The following is a 25,198-nucleotide window of genomic DNA, read 5'->3' as shown; positions in this document are numbered from 1 at the left end:
TGACGTCAAAACAGAATAAGATATGGTCATCCTACTGACCTGATAACTTCTAATGTAGTTCCTTTGCATCTTGAAAGCTGTAGAAAAGTTACAGTGGAATCTCGCCAATGCGAACTTCTATTATTAGAATCTTTCTATAATTCGAATTAATTCTCTGTTCCCGTCAATTTAAACCCTCGTAAAATGATTCTTATAATTCGAATCTTTCTGTAGTTCGAACAGATTATAGTTATCCCATTCGAGTTGGAATTAGCGGGAGTTATCCGTAATTTTAGCAACGAGAGACGTCATAGTTTGCACCCCCCCTTTTTAATAGGGGGGGATGCCAACTTTCTGGAGGGCCTTTGTAGGGGGGGTACCGAGATCTGCCGAAAAAACTAGGGGGGATGGGAATGTAGGGGGGGATCAAATAAAAAAGGGGGGGTTTGGAAATTTTGGTCAATTTTCTAATCAAATACAAGTAAGTTAGTTATATTCTGTCATTGTTGGCTCGTGACTATAATACTTCATACTCTTTCTTGTTGATAATTTTGCTGGTAGGTGGGAAAGCGAGTTTCCTTCGAAACGGATTTTCTGTAAAAAAAAAGGGGGGGTAAGATTTCATTACAAAAGGGGGGATGGGTATATAGGGGGGGATGAAATAAACCTAGGGGGGTTCATACCCCTCTGCAAACTATGAGACGTAAGTCAGTCAAAAAATTTAAAACTTTCTTCTTTTAGGTAACTACAACTTTTAAACAGCAATAATTTGGAATCGTAACAAAAACACACATGAATAATCTTCGACAACAGCAGCTCCGCTACCATCTTTAGTTCTCCATTTTCTTTTGGCACACATGACGTCATCTTGCTTATTGATTCAACTTGTTACCATTTTTGTTGTATACGTTGCTATGGTTTCAAGTGAAGAAAATCGTAAGTCCTCATTTTTGCTCTTTAGTGGTTTTACGACATATGACTTATTGACCTTTATAAACCTTGGACTGAGTTTGTATCCGAAAAGAAGCCATAGCAATACAGTGCATCTTTGTCTAATTCAAACGTGTGACATCACAAAAATCTAACGAAAAGTAATTGATCTAACGCTCTTGATGCTTTTACACCCCTATTGAGTAGTAATGCCATAAAAGTACCACTTTCAAAAAATCTCCGATCAAAATATTTTGCGTGGCCAGGGTTCAGAAACTGTCTCCAAGTTTTATATAAAGCTCTGTGCATTTGACATCGACATGCTTTATTTTTCATTGCTCTTCATTTTCTAGCAATACAAGAATGTATGAAAGGCATCGATAAACAATTTCAACAACTCTACCTTGGTATCAAGAAAAATCCTTGCTTAAAATGTGTTTGCAATTACGAGGTTTGTGTTTTCAATACCCAGAATGGAGACCTTAGATTTTAAACTGTTGACCTAATGCAACATTCACTGCAGCAATTTCCAAAAATCATAATTCATGATATGCATCATTGCAGTGTCTTCTAACATTACATCACGAACCCAACAGCTGATTAGCTGCAAGTGACGTATTAACGTCACATACAACCAATCAGCTGTTGGGTCTATCGTGTAGTCGAATACAATGCAGTATTGCATATTATGAATGAATTCTATATTTGATACAAGAAAGTTTTTTCAAAAAATTACCATAGCTTTCTTGATGGTGTTCATTTTTCAGGGGCAGAGTCAGGTTTGTCGTATAGTTCGATTGAAATGCAAACCACTTCAATGTTCCATTCAAGAAGCACAGCCCAAACAATGCTGTAGGAAGTGTAAAGGTAAAAAAGATCCCTCCTAGAATAGCCATGATTTTGATAACCTGTAATTTTAATTTGAGCAACGGGCTCTTCCAGAAAAAAATCCTTCATGGGGGTTGGAAGATATATTATTTTTTCAATGATCTACCCATGGACATTTCGATTTTTCACCCCCTGGACAAGCATCAAATCGCCCCCCTGGACACTAAAATTTACCTCCAGACATTGTAATTTACACCCATGGCAGTTTTTCAGGGTTTTTTCCAATACCCCTGGCTGGACAATATATCTTACCCTATAAACGGTTTTTTTCTGGAAGCGCCCAATGGTGGTGGCACTGTCATCTACCGCTATATCTATGCGTCAGCGACAGGCCTTGAGTCGTATTATTGTTATGTACCACTCAACACACTTAAATGGAAGCATTCCCATGCTTGTGTAAATTTGATATTCCCTACAGTCTATATTGTGGAAATTCAACGGGGAAAATGGAAACAATTGAATGAACGGAAAAAATTTTGGATTTAATATTAAGAATGTATTTTTCTGAAATAATTTTAGAAGGATTACTTTTTTCAATATTTCATTTATTTTTGGTTCATTTGTATACAGGGTGTACTTTCAAAGGACGATATTACAATGATTTGGCCACGTGGAAAGACGAAGAAGATTCTTGCAGACATTATGAATGTCATGTACGTTCAACTCTGTTGCAAATCATCCCAGCTGGCACACAACGTTGTTTCAACGTTAACCTAACGTTAAATGACCGTTGTGAACGTTAAAGAAGCGTTGAAACAACGTTGTGTGCCAGCTGGGATGTTAATTTCTACAGTAGTCCAACTTTTTTTTCCATCATGTAATTTTAGTGAGATTATGTTTTCGTACTTTTGAAGACGGCGGAGTGACTGAAGCGATTAGGAATAACCCGCAGTTTTGACCCGCAAAATCGAGGACGGTAAAAGTGCTGACGGTAAAAGTGCTGATTTATCGCCGTCTTCAGTCGATGAGGATCTAGACAAAGGAGAAGCTTTACTGTCTCTGTCGAAGAAGAAAAACACAGATAAATAAACTCGTCATTTTCTTTTGCGATCCAGACTTTACTTTCATCGAATTAAATTTTTAAGTTCAGCTGCGAGATTTAAATGCCGCGAAATTTCATCCAATTCAAGTATCTACGTATTTAAAGCAGCACCCTTCATGATTGAATTTTATCGTAAATATCTTTTCACATAGGAAGGAGTGGTATCAGAAACAACACCAACTTGTATCACCAATTGCGCGAACCCCGTCAAAGTCCCCGGAAAATGTTGTCCTGTCTGCCGAGGTAAATTGAAGCATAAAAATCGATGTTTTTTATCTGTGTTCTCTTTACAAATGAAAAATTAACTCCAGTGAATTCTAGGCTCTAAGCCAGAAAATTCTTAGCAAGCCCATTGTTTAGGTTAGAGTGAATATGTACTTGAGGTTGTGAACCGAATTTTTAGACTTCTGAATGTTTTTTGAACCTTTAACCTGCGAAATATGCCGGGCCTGAATAAAAAAATCCCTGTTTAATTTTTTTTCTCGATGATAACAAGAACCATTCACGTTCGGTAGATTCATTATATTCATGACGTAATGTTTTCTACGGAAATACCCCGGTTTCAGCCAGTAGTGGCAAATTCAAACTAGACAAACGTTGTATAAAATTTGCCACTACTGGCTAAAACCAGAGTCTTTCCGTAGAAAACATTACACCATGAATATCATGAGTTCACATCCCTGTCATTGATTTTTTATTTAGGTTGCTTTCATAAAGGGAGGCTTCTATCAGAAGGTGAACGTACTCAAGATGGTACAGATGTGACATGTCAATGTCAGGTAGGACCATATCTACCTCAAATACCTTTTGAACGTTTTAAACGGATAAGATTGCTAGTTTAAAAAAAAGTCACCGTTACGAGTCTTATAAGTTTATACTAAAGCGTATATCTTGGAAGTTTGAGCTTTTAATGACATAACAGTACTTGCGAAATTTGTAAACAAACCTTCTATGAACAAACTGTATGCAGCGGATACAAAATCAAAACAAATGTCACATGTCAAAATAAAAAATCAAACCAAATGTGGCTAATTTTGATTGTTCAATTGTTTTACAAGTTTGTTTTGGACACGTGATTTTAATTGTTCTTTTTAATGACACGTGGTTCGCGCAATGTTTACATTTTACTATTTTAATGTCCCTTTTTGGACCTACCCCGGTGGGTTGGAGGTCCTATAAATTAACCCATGTTCGTTCGTTCGTTAGTTCAACGGATTAGAATAGGTGGATTAAGAACTCATAGAAAACACTCCTCGTTAGGTTATCAAACTTTTTTACGAGTTTGCTAGCAATTAAAACTTGATAAGTTGTAAAAAAGTTGTAAAAAATCATTACTTTCAACATTTTCATTGGTCATTACGTATCACGTGGTACATTTTAAATAAGAAAATGCACTTTTTTAGCCCTTTCTATCCAATGCAGAAATTAGCCAAATAATTTGAAATTGATTTTCCTAATTCTAAATACAGTCTTCTTTCACCAGTATGCAACCCATTCGTGACCCATCGATAGTTTCTTAGTTATAGACCATACGTTAATTTTCACTTATCTGAAGATTGCCATTGACAAAAGATTAAAAATTTACATTAAAACTGGTCTAGCGTTTGTTGATGCTAAAACTTAAGTGCAGGATTTAAAATATTTGCAAAATCATCAAAATTGATCGAATCATAGGACAAATTCGTTTTCGAAACTGTATAAATTGGAAAATTGTTCTTATAAAAACAATGAAAAAACTAAACGAGGAGTGCGCAGAGTCATTTACAGATTTTTCTTGTAACAATGAGAAGACAATGGATCTCTCTTGGGAGCAACGAGAGAAGTTAATCCACCTATTCTAATCCGTTGGTTAGTTAGTGTGTTAGTTACCAGCTTTTCTCGAGATTGGCTCATTAGTTTTTTCTGATTTTTGGCACAAAGGTGCATGACCATAAACCCTCGAATGTGACGGAGCCCGATTTTCTAAAAAAAATTTTTTTAGGCAAATTTGGGCCAAAAAACGGCTTAAAAACGGGTTTTTTGGACTGTGAAAAATTGGATCATTAATTTTTTCTGATTTTTAGCATGAAAGTAGGGTACAATCATAGTTAAAGGATGGCTCAAGCAGATTTTTGCAAAAAAAATTTTTTGGCTCAAAAATCGTATTTTCATCTATAAGAACCACTTTTAATAAGAATACATCAATGTTCTTAGCCATATTATTATTATTATTTTTATTAATTTTTTTACGATGAAAATGTCACGGTGGAGGCTAATGATTTGAGTTTTCTGTAAACACTTATTATTTTTTTGGCTGAAAAACGAATCTTTATCTATAAGAATCACTATTTATGAGCATATATCAATGTTATTAGCCAAATTGTTTTTTTATTATTATTTTTTCTAACAGAAGAAAATGTCACGGTAGAGTTCGACGGTTTGAGTTTTCTGGAAACCTTATTTATTAAGCTGTGCATTTTTCTGATAGTGGTTTTTATAAAGAAAAGCGCTTAACCCTTTGCGTGCCGTTACCTTGTTTTTGTACCCCAATCCATTTGCCGAGGGGTAATTTTTTTTAGTAACCTGATTTGCCGATGTCGTATATATACGACATGCAAATTTTAACTCGTGTTGCCGCATGTCATATATATACGACAAGGATATTTTATTCCTATTTGCCAATGTTTGACATTTGTATTTGACATTTGTTTTATATATATTTTATGATAGACTAAAATAAACCTGAAATAAATCTTTTGAGCACTTAATATATACTTTCACTACTACTATGGATTTTTTTATGTCGGATATATACGACATTGGCAAATAAGAAAACCATTTTCCTAAAAGCTGATTTCTCGGCAATAGAGCTCACTCTTTTTTAAAGGCCTCGGTAATTAGGTAAAAAAATTTGATGTCGGATATATCCGACATTGGCAAGTAGAGTGAAAATTTGCATGTCGGATATATACGACATCGGCACGGAAAGGGTTAATAGCTTTTTTATTTCTTTTTCAAAAATCTTTTTCAATAGTGTTGATAGTTTCTCTCAATAGATATGCTTTCATTTTCTTTATTTTTTTGTATTTTGACCAGTTATGTCTTATGTGTTTCATTGTTTCAATGTTCACTGATTAGTTTGATAACCAGGTAGGTCCATAAAAGTATCGCTTGTATAACATCGAATGGAAAAAAGTTCTTGTTTCGTAGATCTTGAATACTTTACTTAATGGCAAATCCTTTTAATCTTAGAATGGGACAATGAGTTGCCAGAAAACAGTTTGTCCGTTTCTCCATTGTTCGAATCCTGTCAAACTTGCCGGTAACCGATGTCCAACTTGTACACGAAGTGAGTAAAGTTTCTATCTCAGTATCATTATTTTCATAATCCTTTTCCTAAACCATTTCATTCTCTAGTGTCAAATTATCAGCATAATTGCTCGATCGCAATACACTTTTCTCGAGATACATAAATTAATTGTTGTCCTCGTTTTCAAACAGATTTCATTGCTATAAAATTACATATTCACAATGATAATTCTGTTGTTTACACCTCATGAGACATTTTGAATTTCAAGTACTTTTGTTTTAGAGTTAATGTTTGCCTTTTGGGAATTTAAATTGGTTTAAATGTAGAATTTCATAGCAATGGAATCTGTTTGAAAACGAGGACAACAATAAATTTATGCATCTCGAGAAAAGTGTATTGAGACTTGTTTTTTAACAACTCGGTGATTTTCAAGATTTGGACACTTTATAACCAATACAGGGTGTCCCTCATTAAAGTATCGCAGTTTGAACATGCGATTGAGTAGAAAAGTTTGTGTGTGTTATCGCTAAAATATAAGAACGTTCTCCATCACACAGGCTTATTACAACAGGTAGTTACAACGTATAAATTAATCGTAATGACAAAGAAAAAAGAGGGAGTGCTTAAAATACAATTTTGTGAACACGCACATAAAACTTTCTACTCAATCGCATGTTCAAACTCGATACTTTAATTAGGGACACCCAATAGTAAGAAGGCACCCCTACCGTCAAGCTGAGGAGATTTTCCAAACTTTTTTATTATCTTCTGATGTTCTCAACTAGTCTTTACTGTAACACCCTTGTGTCACAGGGTGTGACCCCAGCCCCAGTGGAAGATTTGGTAAAAATTTGGTCCCCGGTGGGATAATACCCTAAAATTTCAGTCCCACTAGGAAATTGACTTTGATTTCATCCTTACTCGAAATTCAATGTTTAAAAATTGCACTCCAAAACCACAACCCCACTGAACCCAACTTTTTTAACCTTTGAACAATAGAAAATTGCTATCCTCATTGGAATTTCAATAGAAATTTTTATCCCGAAAAAGGAAAAGTCCCACCGAGGCTGTGAGACAGGGGTGTACTATAAGATGCTTGAAATTTAAGCCAATTAACTTGAACACCTATTCCCTTAATGAGCAGTCAATCAGCCGGTCATTATCAATTGGAAAGAACCACAATGCAACATCAAAGACAAAACACTGAATAGTGGACAATCATACAAATTGAATAAATGTACCACGTGCTATTGTCAGGTAATGGTGATCATCTCATTGACTTAAAAGCCCCAAACCTCAACCTTTCTCAAGCAAGAAAAAGTGAAGCCTTAAAATTTGCGCCGACGGATTAAATCTAGCACTTTCTTTGTTTCCACGCGGCAGATTTTTTTAAATATGGCGATATATTTTAATTCCAACCTAGCGTTTGTGAAAACCACGCGGGTCACGGTTTAGGGTGGGAATAGTGGCTTCATTTCCCACCCGGGAGTTTTGTGTCTAGCTCTTCGGGCTTTGGAGTCAATGGATTATCTGATTACTGTTTCAATGCTTTGCGTTAAGATTTATTATAAAATCACCTTGATAGATAATTTACCTTATCGGCGGGAAATTTGTCGGACTAAATTGACAAATTAAACGCTTAGTGACGAAATTTTATAACCGACGAATATTTGTGGTTTACAAAATGGCTAAATTCTACGGCTAAGGTATATTTTCAAACAGTTACTAGCAAGGTCCAGATTTTAGGAATAAACGTGCTCTTTCTGCAAAATGTATTTATTATAAATGTTCAGCAATCAAAGAATCTTCTGACCCTAACTTAGAGAATTGGAGCAGCCTTTCGGCCTGTCTTGGTTTTAAAATTTGGATTTTCTTTCAGAATGGGACAGTGTTTTGTCAAAAGGAGCAATGCAAGGTAGATAAGAACTGTCCACCACAAGATTTGATCCAATCACCAAAACACTGTTGTCCTGTGTGTACAAGTAAGTCAATTGAAAGTTTCATCATTTCAATCTCTCTGTTGTTTTAGTGGAATGATTAATATTTTTTGTAGAAATTGCATTTTTCCAAAATAATATTTTTTGTCATAGGATGATTTTACTTTGTATTTTCGCTTGTTACTGATAGTTTTGTTAGTAGTTGTATGAAATTTTGTTTTTCATTTTACAGCTAAACTTTCATGCAAATACAATGGGAAGTCATACAAGGTATGTTCATTTTCATATTTTTTAAAGAAGCAAAATTAGTCAAACAAAATTACAGCTAAATTTGACCGTAAATATTCAAGCGAATCTTTTCGGAGAATAATTTTGATTTTTCAGGTTATTTATACGCCAAACTAAGAATCCAAATGTTTACAAAAAATGAAAAAGGTTTTCTTAGTAGCAAACTCACAGCCCCTTTCTTAATTTGCTTCCAAAACAATATTTTCAATTTCCACATTTTGAAATCCGTGTTTAGAACCTTGAGACGTGGTACTTACCCGGATGTGTGCAATGTCAATGCAACAAGGGTTTAACTATGTGCAAGAAACAAATCTGCAAGAAAAATCTCCAATGCAAAGATGTAAGTATGATAATGATTGGCCATTATTGGCTCGCACAAGCACAATCTTCAATTTTCTATCCATCAGATTTGAATCTCTTTTACTCAAACCTCTATAACTCGAATGTCTCCTTAATTCGAAAAAATATTCTCGTCCCTTCAGTTGACAATGCCTTTTAAACCTTACTCCATATCTCGAAAATTTCCATAACTTAAAAAATGTGTGTTCCCCGTTCGAGTTCGAGACACAACTGTAGATATTTTTTAAATTTTATTGATTTCCTAAATTTATTTGGACTATAAAACGATAGAATTCTCACAACTTATTTAAATACCATAGAAAGAACGTAATATACAGATAATAATTGGATTTTTCTTCTTTACAGGGCTACAAACCAAGCTTTCGTCCAGGGTCATGTTGTGAACAATGTCTTCCAGGTAAAAAAAAACTTCGTTTTTAAGCCTAAAAATGATTTAATTTACGTCTCTTACAATTTTTATATCTTGAGAAATCGCAGTAAGTTATGCCCCAGTCCCATACAAACGTTTCACAATGTTTTAAATTCCTTTTCTTGAATGTCTTTTATTGAAAAATTGTAATTTGACTTCTATTTTTTTACTCCTGGAAAAGACGCTGTGAGCAGAACGGATATCCCAGAAGTGGGTGAACGATAAGGGAAACCAGTGTATTAAGTTTTGGTATTTTTTATTGGCTAACCACTCCTATACAAATAATTTTCGGGATAAAATATTTCAAGTGATATATTATTCTTTCTTCAGAAACAACGACATGTGTCGGTTTCGGCGATCCACATTATCGAACTTTCGACGGCAAAGCATATTCGTACCAAGGTGTTTGTAAATACACTCTCGCAAAAGACTGTTCACCCTCGCAATTATTCCACATCATTGGTCGTAACCATGCTCGATACACACACCACTTCTCATGGATCAAAACCGTAACTTTTGTTTACAACAACTTAACAATTATTTTACAACAAAACTATAAAGTCAAAATAAACGGTCAACCAATAGAACTACCGTTCTTATATCATTCGATTGATATTCGAAAATCGAAACGATACATTTATGTTTATACAAACGATGGTATTACTATTAAATGGGATGGCGATAGCTACATTGATATTAGTTTGCCAAAGACTTTTATGGGCCGTACTTGCGGCCTTTGCGGAAATTTTAACGGCAACCCGAAAGACGATTTTGTGTTACCGAACAGAGTGGAGGCGTTGACTCCAAACCAGTTTGGGGACTATTGGAAATTAAAAAAATCGAAAGTTTGCAAAAGACACGCGAATGCTATTCGTAATACACCTCAACATGCCATGTGCTTTGGTTGGAAATTATTCCGAGCACATCAAGTATGCCGGCGAGCGTTTTCAGATCGTAGTATTATTCCATGTAAATGGAAGACGCCATCTATTTCTTATTTCCAAGACTGTGTAACGGATGTCTGTCAGTGTCCAACAGGCAAGCAACATTGTGAATGTGGTGCCATTCGAAGTTACTTTGAGAAATGTTCGAATGTGGTCAAAAATCTGAAATGGAAACGCAAAGACAAGTGTGGTGAGTCCTAATTCTTTTTTCTTCTTTGTCAGATTTTTCATTGGTTCGTTTTTTTAATTTTTTCTTATCGCAGAACTGCTGTCGCCCCGCTTAAAGAATTGAACAGAAATTGACCCGCCCGAAGAGCACCCTCCTTGTTTATTTGAAGCATAGTTGCAATTTCAATGGACAATTTTATCGCCACTGAGTGCACTAAAATGGAGGCACTGAAACAGGTTTCCATGTATACAAGTTAGCTCATAGAAAAGTTGAGATCCTTTATTTTAATGAATTTAAGAAAATTTGAGGAATACCCATTAGTAGACACTCCCTTCTCACAGACCCACTGGGAACCCTTCCCACTAGAAAAATTGGCCAAAATATCGTCCCCGGTGGAAAATTGTACTCTAATTTTTCAATGCTCGCTACAAAATGGTATGCTATTTTCCCCATCCCCACTGGATTTTCTGACTTGAAAACAAAAGAATTCAAAACTTTTGCCATAAAAAATATGGATATATAAATTCCGTTATTTTTAGCCCCCCTCCCCACTGGCTGAAAAATCATACCGGGTCTGTAAGGAGGGGGTGTTGGTAGGGGAACACTAGAAATTTCCAACTTTCTTTTCGCGCAAAGAAACCACTTATATATCCCAAAAAAAATTATTAGGTCACTGTAGATTTTAATCTCCTCTTTTATTACCATTTTAGATACTTCATGCACTGGTGGCAGTATTTATTCAGCCTGCGGCCCTGGCTGCAGACAAACGTGTGACTCACTCAATCTACTTGAGCCGTGTAACAAACCGTGTGTTCCGGGTTGTCACTGTCCCGCAGGTTTCGTATGGCATAATAACAAATGTATATTACAGTTTGATTGTCCTTATTATAAGAAGAAAAGGTAACGAGGACATTATACCGATAGGAGGTACGATGGGCAAAGATAGTTGACAGGGCTGTGACGCCCTAAAACGAACTTCGCACATGCATGCCGATATGGAGTACGATTATTTAGATGCGTGCAAAGAAAAATACAAGATTCTGTGGAAGGCAGCAAACGTTTGGTTATAAGTCAAAGTTCGAAGTCTTAGTTTTTTATCTTTGGTTCGTGTAGCCACTGTCACAAACTTAAAAACTAAATTAACCCAAACGGAAAAAGAACGTTGAAATAAATATCAAAAGGCTGATGTACGATAGGCGAAAATAAGCCTGTAAAAAATGATATTTTTGTGTATGTACCATCTATCCTACTTTACGAAAGGAGACTTTTGGTGCCCGATGAGAACAATCCAATTTAATATGTTAGATGAAATAATGAATGGTAGATATTTCTCCAAAAGACAATAGCTTAAAGTAATGTAGATATTTTTAAAAGGATAGAATATAAATATAATCGTGTACAAAATTTAATTATTATTGTTATATATCCCGTTATTTATTATAGATAAGTAATCTAAATCTAGATCATGCATTTTCTCATATTTTCCAAAAAAAATATCTTTCAATGGAATTATGTATTTTATTTTCAACCTTATTTTTATACTTCAGTTGTTGTTTAATATCTTATCAAAACATTTAAAGTTAAAAAGACTAAAAAACTGCAGCACTTGTATTTCATCCATCTATGATTTATTATTTCGACGGCTTAGTACTAGTAGATTATCAACTTTTTTCACGAATTTTCTTTTATTCAAAATAATAAATACCGACCTTCTGAAAATAAATACCGACCTTCTGAAAATAAATACCGACCTTCTGAAAATAAATACGATAAGCTTTGAAATTTATTTCGACAAAGTCTGCAAAAGTCAGTCAGATGTATTTGTAAATCAATTCACCAAGAGAGATTTGAGATTAACCGATGATTCGTGAAAAATGAAACTAACAGTTCCAAATTTAACCGTTTATTTTTTCTCTCATCTTGTGAAAAAGTCAGCCTTGGATTTCCAGGTCACTGACCAGTTAGATTTCTACTTCTTCGTCTTAAATATTCTCTGCCCATTGGACACTCTAGTTATTCTTTATCGTGATTTTTTGAAGTGAATCTAATAGCTGTCGAAATGCAAAGTCCAAGAAAAGACATGAAAGCCAAGAACATAAAAGCCGTCCCATGAAACCACTCCAATGTATGATTATAAATCTGTAATGTGATCAAATTCAATGTATATGACGTTGCTTCTATTGATGCACAAGCTGCCAGAACTGTCCCAACTTTATCTTGAGGTACTTGTTTAGAAATATAACTTCTCAACACCGACATAGGACCTGGAGTAGCAAACCCAGCTATATTCACCAAGAAGACAAACAAGGTCGTATTCGAAGCTCCAATGAGGACAAAACAAACTATCTGACTACAAGTACAAAACATGATTGTACTCATTTCAGTTGCCTTGACAACATGGTAAGCTATTTGTGTTGTTGCCACGACTCCAATACTTCTTATAACAGCTTGGTTTGCGAAGTAGTATCCAATGTAGTTAGCACCAAAGTTCAAAGGTTCGCCTTTCAAGAACAATGCTGTTATGGATAATTCACCAGTGAATGCGTATATAACACAAAGGAAATTTGCCAGAGCTGGTAGGACGTATGAACGACGTTCTTTCGATGTTACAAGTTTGAAAACTTTTTGAATTTGCTTGTGTGGTTTGAAAAGATCCCAATCGATTGGAGATTTTGAAGCTGGAGAATCTGTTGTTGTTGAAAGCTCTGGGTGTTGTTGCTGATTAGATTTTGAACCATTCTCCATGGAGTAGCTTTTATTCTCTTTATACTGGTCCTCAACGTTATTATTCAATTTTGTCGGATCAGGCAGAATAAAAATGATGTACAATAACAGTAGAATGTTGACACAAATAGATAGACAAAACACTGAAACAAACCCCATAGATTTAAGTAAATGTCCTCCAAACAAACCTGCAGGGATACCAGCAAGGTTGATACTGAACTCAACAAAAGCCATTCGAGCGATTCTTGTTTCAGATTTCTTTCCTCGAGTCACATCAGCAATAAAACTACATGATAAAGCTATGACACCTGGTAGCTCACCGAACAGACAAGCTAAGAGCATTCCAATGCATAAGAATATAACATGAGAACTCATAAAATGAGAACATAATACGAAAATAATGTTCTGTAGAATACTGACGATTGGGATTACGATCATGGCTTTCTTCCGTCCGATGGCGTCGCTGATTGGTCCCCATATAAGGACGGTAAAGATTGCAGGGATTTGTGCAGACGCTAAAACAGCATACCACCAGTCGGATGCAAGCTGAGAAATAGAAGAACATGTTTAAAAGTTGGAGGTGCTCGTTGAAATCAAAGTCCGTATAAAAAACACTGGTCTGGAAACCTTTTTGTTTCTTTTCATTGTTTCTTACTTGAATTTGTGTTGAGAAATTAGCTTGTTTTGCTCACTTTTTGATCAAGTGATTAAATCTTAAACAAATCCCAAGAAGAGTGCTTGGGTAACGTGATCAAAAACTGAGCAGATCGATTTTCTTCCTGTAATAATAACAAAGGAAAAAATTAACAAAAAAAAGTTAAAACAATATAAGCTTCCAGAACAAGGATTTTTATAAGGACTATGTTGAAATTAATCGTAAAAGCATTGCTACTTCATGAGGTTTCCAGAAAGTCTGAATATTTCGAGCGAAAGCAATATAACTTAAAATCATTCATATTTCTGCTAGACTTGAACGAGAAATTCTTTTGCAGGGAAGGAGTAAAATACCTTTCAACACCCCTGTGTCACAGACCCGCTGGAAGATTTGGCCAAAATCTCTTCCCGTCAGGAAAAATACCCTAAAATTTCAACCTCACTTTGATTAAAATAAGTGAAATATACCCTAAAACCATCCCTATTGGATTTTTTAAACTTGGAAGAATATAATTTTTATCCCCATTAGAATTTCGAAAGTTTAATCTCGCTGTCAAAAAATGTTTCACCGGGGCTGTGAGACAGGAATGTCTTTCAGTTGTTTAGCCCCTTGAAATGTTTTCTGCTTGAAAGATGATCTCACCTTTTTTATCTCTGGTGAGTGCTTCACATTGCCAGTAGGTACCATTGTCGTGGTCACATTTACTAAAGAAGTAGAATTATTGACACCTCCACCGTTTTCATTTTGCAGTAACACCTAAATGGAACATGAATAAATAATGTGTGTTATATGCTGTTTATTGAATAGATATCACAAACACTGGAAGGACCCTCTTTCCAATGGAAAAATACCCTAAAATTTTAGCAAATCTCACTGCTTTCTCATCTCCTCTACGAAAGTCTCTTTGAGGTTTTGCTGGCTCATATTTCCTTAAATCATGCTTGAATTTTGGATAAGAGCACCGATTATACAAAGGCTACACGCGGTGTTGTCCATTTCATGATGGATATTATTAACTTTTTGAGGGAAATCAGCCTAAAATAATATTCTTACAGCATTCTTAGGTTAGGATCATGATTCAGACCAGAATTTAGTACATATACGTCTCAAGAATAAAATTTTTGTGAAAGGAGTGAGCCTTACTTGGGGGTAATCGAAAATGCTCTAAAAATGGCATTCATAGTTTTAGTACCCAAATTCCATGATGGTGATAATGGTGATATTCTTAGCATATTCCTATTTTTTTGTGCTAATTTCATCATGAATATTCTTATAAAGTTTATTCTTATAAAAAAAAAAGCGTGTAGCGAAATTGCAAAAATTACCTTATGGAGGACAAGTTGTGGTAATATGGTAAGATTGACCATGTAAACGATGGAGTAAAGGAATAAGATGGGTTCACTGGTGATACTTCTCCACATTGTAATCTTTTGTTTGGCGGTGGGTCGAACCTCCTCTAGTAACCCTATAACAACACAATAAAATAAAAATTTTCAATTTGAAAGAGTTAAGTGCTACAAACTGTTACTATATCAATACATTTAGGTACCGAATAAATGCCCCCACACTCGTTAATTTATCGAAAATTTTACACTCAGTACATTCTTATTCCACTCCTCCCCCAATTATTGATTTTTGGGAAAATATTTTTGAAAGTTCCCTCTTTTCCCCTAATTTTGCTGTATTAGCCTCTTTTTCAAAAGTTTCCAACCAGGACATACCTCGTTTATTAGGTACCCGAGAGAAAGCCTATAGTCTGAATCCTGAATCGTAAACCTCTGCCAAACCGCAGGTAGTATATATCAGGAGCATGAATTCGTTAGTAGATTACTGTACAGTAGCCTAGCAGACCTAAAGCTATCACTCACCAATATTCTCGTTCACTCTTGTATCCATAGTTACCCTTTTATAAGCATCGATTCCATATATTAAAGTTATTATAATTCAAATTGGAGCATACGTTAACCATGAGTTCGAGAAATAACATCTAAAAGCTACTTATAGGTCTGTAAACGTAATCAGCGGAAAAACTCGAAACTTATTTTTTCTGTCAAACGCTGCAATTGTATACTTTTTTAAATATCATACAAACAATAATTGATAATGTTTATTTTCATAATTGAAAGTGTTTCTTTATCAACAGGAACGTCATGTAGACAATATCACCATGCTATTAGAGGGTCATACGGGTTTGAAGGTGTGCTGATAGTCGGTATTCGTCTTATTTTTTACTGTGTATCGGTGTTTCAATATCAGAAAAAATTGTCAGTTTTTCTGTGTTGGATGTGCTATGGATCTACAATGTCGGTTAATCAAATCTGACAGTCTGTCTAACACTTTTTGCCTGGAACAGCTGAACAACCCAAAGATGCTTTCTTTCCTCAAATTACTATCCACCGTTCGATTTCTAGCTCGTCAAGCTATACCTTTGAGAGGAGGTTGGGACAATGAATCGTCGTCGGAAATAAACTCTAATTTCACTAGGCTGTTAGTATCCACTAACGGATTCGTGCTCCTTATACTACCTGGGGTTTTGTAGAGGTCTGAGATTCAGACTATAATTTCACGCAATTGCTCATGCTCTTGACAGAGGAAAACGAAAACTTTGTTCAATGATTGGAGCGCAAACCAATCTCCAATTCTCCAAAAATCTCAGAGATCCAAAATGAGATGATTGAGATCATGGCGCTTGGTATGCTAGTAGACATCACCAAATCTATACAGCTAGTAGAGTTTTATACAGAGGATGCTTCAAATTTGGAGCAGTAAGTTTTATGGGTAGACGAGGAGCTTAACTTGACTTCATTGGTCTCCATGGAATGGAAGTAACAGATGCGATGTCTATTGCTAACATAATCAAAGATAAAATTATCAGAATGAGCTTGAAGGTGAAAGATAATCGTGGTCAGTGTTATGACAGGAAAGAAAAATTGGGTCACTACTGTTATCAAGGAATTAAATCCGAAATAGCTCTTTACCAACTGCTATGGACATGCTTTGAACTTGGCCATGGGTAAAAAAAGCCATCAAGTTACTCTCCGAAACCTTTGGAACAATAAAAGAGGTATGTAAGTTGATTAAAAATCACCAAAAAAGAAACGATACTGAGAAATTTATGAGAGTTAAAGTGAAACAATATTGAAGCGTACTTGCATTTTTACCAACTCGTTGGACCATCCGATGAGAGTCCTGCAAAATAGTGATTGACAATTACAAAGAACTAATTAATTTGTGGGGCTGGTCGTTAGAAAATGGTGTTTCGTATGCCGAAAGGAGAGCACAGATCACCGGAGTTAAGGTCCTACATGAAGAAGTTTAAGCTCATTTTCGAGTGTCAATTAGGGAAAGTCATGCCGATACCACCCACCACCCACCATCCTGAAACTCCAGAGAAGATGAACCATCAGATATACCGTGACACCGTAGGGTTTGCAACAGAAACTATCAAATCGCGCTTTGATCAGCCTGATTTTGAAGTTTACAAAAGCATAATGTTAACGTAATTTAATAAGCAAATTTGACCTCTACAACTTCCAAAGTGATAAAATTGACTGGGAAATTATTAACAAAAAATTAACAGACATTAATTGGTCTCAAGAACTGGACATAAATCTATATGACCCAAATCGTCAATATGCCAACTTCCTTGAAAAATGTCTTCTGATTGTGAAAAAGCATTTTCCAAAGAGAAAACCTCCAAAAAAATTTTCAAAGATTCCAAGAGATCGTCGTATTCTTATGAGAAAACGTAAAAGACTCTCCAAAAAGAATTTCAAAACCAATAAAACAAATCAGAAACTAATTGACTTTGAACTGATGCTACAGCAATCCCACAAAAATGAACGCGATAAAGCAGAGCTGGATGCCTCACTGAAAATCAAACGCAATCCTAAATACTTCTACTCCTATGCAAAAAGATTCTCAAAAACTAAACCTAAAGTTGGCCCACTGAAAAATCCAACCACCAACAAATTAACATCTGACTCGCAAGAGATGGCAAACATCTTACAAAGGCAATACACTGCTCAGTATTTACCACTCCCAAAACAGACTACAGTTTTCTTATTTCAAATGAGACAAAAGACTCATCAACCCTTGAGCACATTACTTTCACAGAAGATGATTTCATCCAACAAATTGACACTATTCCAGACAACTCGTCAGCCGGACCAGATGGCTTGCCAGCAAAGTTTTTCAAAATGTGCAAGAAATCACTTTCTAAGCCACTTAAGATGATATGGCAAAACAACTTTGACAAAGGAATCACACCTGAAATTCTCAAAACAAGCCACATTACACCAATCTTCAAGAAAGGAGATCAAGGTTTACCAGAGAATTATCGACCTGTTGCCCTGACATCAATTACCACTAAAATATTTGAGAAAATAGTCAGAAAGAAATTGCAAACCCACCTTGATGAAAACAATCTATACAATCCAACACAACACGGTTCCAGACCAGGGCGATCTTGCTTGATTCAACTATTGGCTCATGTAGAAAGACTGATATCTCACCTACAAAACAATGAAAATGTTGATGTAATCTACCTTGACTTCAGCAAAATGGTGCCAAATTTTAACTATGGTGAAGGGGAAGGCGGTCTTTATTCATATACAAACCAACGCCTGGGAAGAAAATGCCACCTCAAACCAGTGAATACAACGAACAAGAACATTTGGAAGAGCTGCCTTTCAGACACCGGTCCAAGACTATTCAATGTGTTACCAAGAAATATACGTGACATGACCAAATGTTCCAAAAATTCCTTCAAAAAACAACTTGATCAATTTCTACAAGATGTTCCCGGCCTGAGTGAGCAGAGAATTTGCTGAAACACATCAAAGGTATCAAAGGTAGGTAGGTATGTTCTCCCGCTCAAAAACGCCACTACCTCAGGTTGTAATTTTAGCCAAATTTCTTTTGGTGATGCCCAAAATAAATGCTGTTCAGTGAGCAACAACATGAACAAACAAACGATTGAATCATATCATATTCTCGATAAAGTGCCTCAAACAAACCAAAGCAGGTTTAGACAAGAAAGTTCAAATTCTGACCTTGTTTAGCGTTCCGCCGCATCGTTGAAGAACTCAAAAACTGCAAGAAAGAAGCTGTAATATCATCCATAGACTTGTGGTCCGAGAAGGGCGACGGAAGAACAAAAAAATGTGCCTGTTTCGAACAATATTTGCAGAGTAGTTCAAACTAAAAATTGAATACAAAAGAAAACTATCAAAATGGATAAAATGCTAGGCTATGAACCCGGGTGGGGGGGGGTGGTACTTAGGCAAAAATGATCGGTTGTTTCACCTTTCAAAGTCTTTCTAAGGGTCAGAAAAATCAGAAAGTTTTAAATTAGTCTCTCTAATCTAACGGTCGGAAAATTCAGGATTTTTAGGAAATTGTTTGATTTCCAGAGAAAAAATTGTAATAAAATCTCTCTAAGGGTATGACTTTTTTCAAAAATCGAAAAGAAAAATTCAAAAAGTCTCTCTAAGGGTCAGTTTTCGGAGGTCCCGTCCGCACATACCCCTCATTCGCCAACCCTAGTACCCCCCAGGGCTATGAACATAGACTACTGAATGCTAGAAATTTGGACTATATAAACATAGAAAATTAGGGACTAAAGGAAAAATTTATTAAAACAAAAGCAGACAAAACTAACTTAAAAAAGGCTAAGTAGTGCAGTGAAAGGACACAAGCAAAAAGCAGAGAAGCAAACAAAGGATAGAAGCTTGCCAGCATGGACAACCAGAGTTGTTGTTGTTAGGAGAAACTTGAGTTATGCTTTACCAACCATAACTTTTGCGACCAAGTTTCTTGAGGCAGGAAAAAGGTGTTATATCAACACACAGAACCTTTCTCTTACGTCTCTTATTCAAAACTGATTTCGTTGAGCCAGAAAATTTCACTGCATTGCATTTAATAAAATATATAATTACCCTAGAGCCCTAGAGCAATGTCAATTGAATACTATATACAGTATATGGCCCCCAAAACGGAGACGGCCCCCAAAACGGAGGTTTTCATTTAAATGAAGATTCTGACTTGTAGATTTATCAGAATTAAACGATTTTTGTTTATTTTGAAAGAATGATGGTTATACTTAAAAATGAGTATGTTTTTGCTGGTTTGAGACAGATTCAAAATAACATATTTGCGTCCAAAGGAAATATTTTAACACCAAAATTAGATAAAAATTGCATATAACTCACTCTAGCTCCTTGGATATTGAAAATAAGTTATGAAAACGGGGTATAGGAAACTTTCAACACCTAATGCCGTTCAGAAAATGCAAATATATCTGTGACTTTAGAGGCTGGGTAAAAGATATAGCATCTTGAAGGTCAACCAGTATTTTGGAGCCCTAGAATCAGCATTGACAAAACCGAAAATTCTGAATATGAGAAAAGCAAAAAATCGTGGAATTCTATTCCTATCACCTTGAGTTGATAGTTTATAACAAAAAATTAACATTATATATAAAATTTTTCGCTGAATTAGCAAAAACGGTAAATTCTGTCATTTTTTGCAAAACATAGGAGAAAAATATCTTTAAAGCTTAATATTTTCAGTTTCAGTTAAGCTTTTTTTCTAAAATTTTCACAACTTATTCCATACATGAATGGAACTATTTTCAAAAGAGATTTGTTTTCAAAAACTTGATTAAGACGTTGTTAAATCAAAATTGTCATTTTGAAAATCTCTAAATTTTCAGTTTGGACTTTGCAATATCGAAAATCTTGAAATATTTCATAAAAATCATAAATTTTACATCCATCGGGTTGTAAATTTAAGGGGAAACACAAATATGTTCATAGTTTTTCTCCGTATTACCACTGGGCTTAATAATTTGATTTTAACTACACCTCCGTTTTGGGGGCCCCAAACCTGCATTTTGACAACCAGGCGTATACTGTAAAAATTTTATCAAATAAATTTATGCCCAAAACCCTCTAAATCATATTTCAAAACTATGGTCAAAATTTTGTATTCATATTTTAAAGATATCTCGAGAAATCGCTAAAATTTCAAACCTCCGTTTTGGGGGCCATAAGAAAAAAGCTACCTATTTTTAAGCGATTGAAAAATATTGTTGAAATTGAAAATTTTGAAAAAGAACTTCCAGGAAATAAAGTTGAGATGTTAAAGTTTTTCATGCAGCAAAATTTTTTGTAAAATCTCTTTTCCTCTAGATTTGAGAGAAATTTCAAATTTGATCGCCGTTTTGGGGGCCACAAACTGTATGTATATTTCTAGTGACTATGCTTAGAGATATAAAAATGATACTAAACTGAAATGACGTCATAATTGCTAAACATTGGTCGTGTTCAGACCAAGGTTTAAAGCAATTAGGTCTACATGTTTCTTTTATATTCCTTTTGTATCTAACGGCACGCTCCTCATTAGTTAAACCAAAGTTTAAAAAGGAATCACCCTCTAGTTTAAAAAAAAAGTTTTTACGATTTCGTTACAGTTTTCTGAATAGACGAAATCAGAATTCGCAAGTGAAAAGCATGCTCCTTTTGTAAATGAAGAAAAAAGAACGTGAAATTTATGACTTAGAGACGCTCGGAGCATCTCTAGCAGTAATGGCTTCAACGACCACGAATTAGTGTTTTGCAGAGGGATTCCCTGAAATCTTTTTTGTTTCAAAGTATCTCAAGAGAGAAGATGACATGATTTCAAGTTAGGAAAGGAGATTCCTCGAGATCGCCAATCGACGATGACAAAAGAAAAGTGATTATAATTAAATTCCCATATCAACAAAGTACTACTTGAACCTTAAACTTAAACTTTCAAGTCTGAACACGACCAAAATCAAAACAAATTGCGAGCGTAATAAAATCGATAATTGCTTTTTAATGAAAAGATACAATCATTTCACAAGACTTCAGAAAAGCCTTCATCTAAATTACCCAAACCAGGAGGTGTCCCCTGCCTGAAGTAGAACATTTCTGATCAGTGAAGCATATGGTATAACTCCTCAAGTTGTAAACGACATCCAATACATTTGCTAAGGGAGTGGTCAGAAAGTATCTTCTAGGGGGAGTGGAGGATATTTCAAAAAAATCTAAAAAAATTTTCGCACCCCCACCCTAACCTGGAAATCTTTTTCAAATGTGAAACCATGAAATTTAAACTCCTTAGATATCTCTTGATTGCCCAAAAATATTTCACACCTCTCTTCCTTTTCCATTGAAAATATTTTGGAACCCCCCCCTAAACCCTCAAAATAATTTTCGAACCCCCCCCCCCCTGAAATCCTCCGTCCCCCCTAGTAGATACTTTCTGACCACTCCCTAATGTAACGACACTTCAGGGAGAAACACAGTTCTTCATGATAAAACACTCCCCTTCTCACAGACCCGGTAGGATTTTTTCAGCTAGGGGGGATAAAAATAACGGACTGAAAATCGATGGGGATTGACTTTGATATTACCATATTTTCTATAGCTGGGGATTTTGATTCTTTTGTTTTCAAGTATGAAAATTCAGTAGGGATAGCGCAATATTTTGCAGTGAGAATTTGATTATTGTCATTGGAGACATGGGGGTATTTTAGCCAATTTTTCCAGTGGGAAGGGGGTCCCAGTGGGTCTGCGAGAAGGGGGGGTGTAATAAAAATTATGTGCTTCTATTCTACTAAATGACCGGATAATCCTTAAACGTCGAAGAAGTAGACGTGTCCCAGCGGAAAGCTCTCCAGATCTACAATCGGCGCCGAAATATATTGGCAATTTTGGGTTTTTTAACGTTTTTCAGAATTTAAAGCTCGGGCGAGAATTGCAGTTTCAGTACTTCCACTTTGTTTCATTGCTGCATGGGAGGGGTTAGGTGGCTTCCAGGCTATATTCTCAGCCTTATTGAAACAATTTTGAGCTTTTAGATCCTGAGATCCTAACGTAAAGTTGATGCCTATGACTCGCTCATGATGAACATAATAGCGAAGTTAAGCAAGTGTTTATTTAGACCGTTCAATGCAATATCGTAGGCCTGTACATAAGATTTCTCTTGCATGGTTTCCTTTGGCAAGTTATGTACAGCCCTACGGTATCAGACTTTACGGTCAAAATAAACTTGTGCTTAACCTCGCTAATGAATCTGAAAGGCGTCTACAGGCCTAGGTTCGAGAAGGTCCAAGACGCGTTGGACAACCCGTCATCACGACGAAAGTAAGATACTGCAGTCTCGAGGAAAACGATCTTATAACAGCAATGCAAGATCAAGAATCATGGAAGAAGAACTCTGTCCAATGTTTCTTTTTCCACCTAATGGATGATTCAAGTACAAGTGAGTAAGTACTTAGCTTACCTTGCATCGTTATTTGATTCCAATCATTAACAAACTTTTATCCAGTAAAATATCATATTCCAGCACTGAAATAATGTGATAGCCACACGGTCTACAATTGTTTTTGGTTAAGCTTTCACTACAATTTTTCAAATATAACAAAATACGTTCCTCGCTCAAATGAAATTGCAACATTGTAAGTAGCCTGGATATCCAGACCGTAAACTATTTCACCGTCTAGTTTTTTTTTATATTTTGTCTCTGGTTTACGGTCTGGTCCAAGTAACTCGTCTGCAAGGATATCTGTCCCTGCATATGTGAGTGTCTCTAATTGGTCAGTACGCGCCCAGTCACTGAGCAGAATATTCGCGGAGTTTGTGATATTTTTCGATGCGCGCGCATAATTTATGGAAAAAGCTGACCTTGCAAAAAAAGATAAACAAATGAAAATGAAAATGCAGGTTCATTTCTAAACAAAATGGCCGCTGGAAAGGAGCCTTTATAAATGTGGCTGATGTTTTGATGTAGCTTGAAGTAGTTTTGAAAGTTTTTTGAGTTTGTAAAAGAGGTTTTATAGTAAGTTAATTATGTGTGTCTGCCTGGGGGGTTTACAAAGTTTTGATAGTCTGTCAACAAGGGTTCACTCACAGGCAGTATCAAACAAACTGTACCCAACTTTTTTAGTTGCACCAGACTCTACAATTTTAGAAACTTTGTATGTTGAGGTAAGAGTGTTTTTTTCTGAAATTTTGAGTCTGGATACCCAGGCTACATTGCAAGTATAAGAAATATTTCTTATCAGACTATGCATGAAATCTCATTATGATCTAATATTCTTATCGGGCCTTATGGGACAATTGAAAGCCACAGTTCTATTATCTAATTGAAAAACAAGACTTCTCTAAACCCTTTTTTTATAAGAACCGTTTAATTTTGCTCTTATTTTTTTGGTACTTTCATTCAACCTCATTGTTCTTATCATATTCTTGTTTTCGGGCAATTTATATTATTTTAGGCCCCATTACTTAATTGCTTGAAATTAAGCACTTCTAAGTCATCATTGTTTTAAAATTATTCTTATTTTTGGCGATTTGAGCCTCATTTTTCTTATAAAAAAAGAGTATGGCTTGTAATTGGATTTCAAATGAGCACTTCAATTTCGGACAGTAGAAATTTATCATTAACGAGGTAATGATTATCGTATCATGTGATACATTCCTGATAAAACTCGAATGACGTATTTAGACCAAGGTTTTAGGTGCTTTAAGGTCCCAGGGAAGTACGAAGTACATTTAACTATCGACGGGTGTCTAATCATAGTCATTATAAAAAAAAACCCGGTCTGGCAATGTATTGTTTTAGCTTTTTGTTCAATTTTCTTTTGTTACAAACAAAACACAAGTTGCGGTTTGCATACTTTTTTATCACGTTACCAAAATCTCCTTATGGGATTGGTCTATTTTTTAATCACATGATCAAGAAGTTTGTAAAACAAATCGATTTTGGTACGTAAGCTCCATCTATTAACAATAAAAAGAGACTAAAGCCTTCTAGACCAGTGTTTTTATAATGACTATGGTCTAATCTGATCTACAGGGTGTCCCTAATTAAAGTATCGAGTCGAAACACAACTATGAGTAGAAAGTTTTATGTGCGTGTTCACAAAATTGTATTTTAAGCTCTCCCTCTTTTTTCTTTGTCATTACGATTAATTTATACGTTGTAACTACCTTTTGTAATAAGCCTGTGTGATGGAGAACGTTCTTATATTTTAGCGATAACACACACAAACTTTTCTACTCAATCGCATGTTCAAACTCGATACTTTAATTAGGGACACCCTGTACACATGGGAAGGCACCGTGCTGCTTAGATGTTGGTTTGAAACCAAAATTGAAACCACTGAAAAGTTTAACCGACCCGCACGGCGAATCCTGTAATCTTGATATAGGAGTTGTAACCTTTCATGTCAGCAATTTTCCAGAATATTTTTGAGTAATTTGAAAATATAATTATATACTATATTATATTGAACATATTTTTATAATTATATACACATTTTTTTATAAGAACAAACTATATAAGAACATAAGTATTCGATGGCCAAAATGTTAAGAACAAATTAAGAGCAGCCAGTTTCTTAAGAAAATAGGTAAAAATGGTCACAAAATGGTGAAATTTAGAACATTTTAAGAACATTTTTAGGTATCGAAGGCTTCAAAATTTTTGGATGTTCTTATAAAAAAAAGTGTAGGTCCAAATACTTACCAAATAGGTGGTTTGTAAAATTTTC

At 35.3% G+C, this 25,198-nt stretch overlaps 2 protein-coding genes across 2 annotated transcripts; one reads left to right on the top strand and one right to left on the bottom strand.

Moving 5' to 3' along the window:
- The first annotated feature begins 720 nt into the window (after positions 1-720).
- On the top strand, positions 721-11,950 carry LOC136802768 (BMP-binding endothelial regulator protein-like). The gene is made up of 14 exons (XM_067059527.1): positions 721-915; positions 1,263-1,360; positions 1,677-1,776; positions 2,368-2,450; positions 2,992-3,082; positions 3,542-3,618; positions 6,071-6,167; positions 7,273-7,385; positions 8,008-8,110; positions 8,298-8,335; positions 8,589-8,693; positions 9,059-9,110; positions 9,453-10,256; positions 10,946-11,950. The coding sequence occupies exons 1-14, from the start codon at positions 837-839 to the stop codon at positions 11,137-11,139; spliced, it is 2,034 nt and encodes a 677-aa protein (XP_066915628.1). The 5' UTR covers positions 721-836; the 3' UTR covers positions 11,140-11,950.
- A 227-nt stretch (positions 11,951-12,177) lies between these two features.
- LOC136802812 (lysosomal proton-coupled steroid conjugate and bile acid symporter SLC46A3-like) lies at positions 12,178-15,717 on the bottom strand. Its single transcript, XM_067059578.1, has 4 exons — positions 15,483-15,717; positions 14,940-15,079; positions 14,257-14,370; positions 12,178-13,505 (listed from the first exon to the last, which is right to left on the bottom strand). Exons 1-4 carry the CDS (start codon positions 15,508-15,510, stop codon positions 12,249-12,251), a joined length of 1,539 nt encoding a protein of 512 aa, XP_066915679.1. The 5' UTR covers positions 15,511-15,717; the 3' UTR covers positions 12,178-12,248.
- Positions 15,718-25,198: the final 9,481 nt, after the last annotated feature.

The sequence above is a fragment of the Clytia hemisphaerica genome, unplaced genomic scaffold, assembly GCF_902728285.1.
Source record: "Clytia hemisphaerica strain Z4C2 unplaced genomic scaffold, Clytia hemisphaerica genome assembly, whole genome shotgun sequence".
Taxonomy (NCBI): domain Eukaryota; kingdom Metazoa; phylum Cnidaria; class Hydrozoa; order Leptothecata; family Clytiidae; genus Clytia; species Clytia hemisphaerica.
Note: the sequence above shows the minus strand (reverse complement) of the source record. Positions and strands in the feature narration are given on the sequence as shown.

Coding starts and splice junctions, on each gene's coding strand:
- LOC136802768 (XM_067059527.1), top strand. CDS start 837: ATGACGTCATCTTGCTTATTGATTCAACTTGTTACCATTTTTGTTGTA. Junction 1,777..2,367: donor ATGCTGTAGGAAGTGTAAAG/GTAAAAAAGATC, acceptor ATTTGTATACAG/GGTGTACTTTCAAAGGACGA. Junction 3,083..3,541: donor ATGTTGTCCTGTCTGCCGAG/GTAAATTGAAGC, acceptor TTTTTTATTTAG/GTTGCTTTCATAAAGGGAGG.
- LOC136802812 (XM_067059578.1), bottom strand. CDS start 15,510: ATGGATACAAGAGTGAACGAGAATATTG. Junction 15,080..15,482: donor AAGAGTGAACGAGAATATTG/GTGAGTGATAGC, acceptor GTGTTGTTATAG/GGTTACTAGAGGAGGTTCGA. Junction 14,371..14,939: donor CACAACTTGTCCTCCATAAG/GTAATTTTTGCA, acceptor TGTTCCATTTAG/GTGTTACTGCAAAATGAAAA.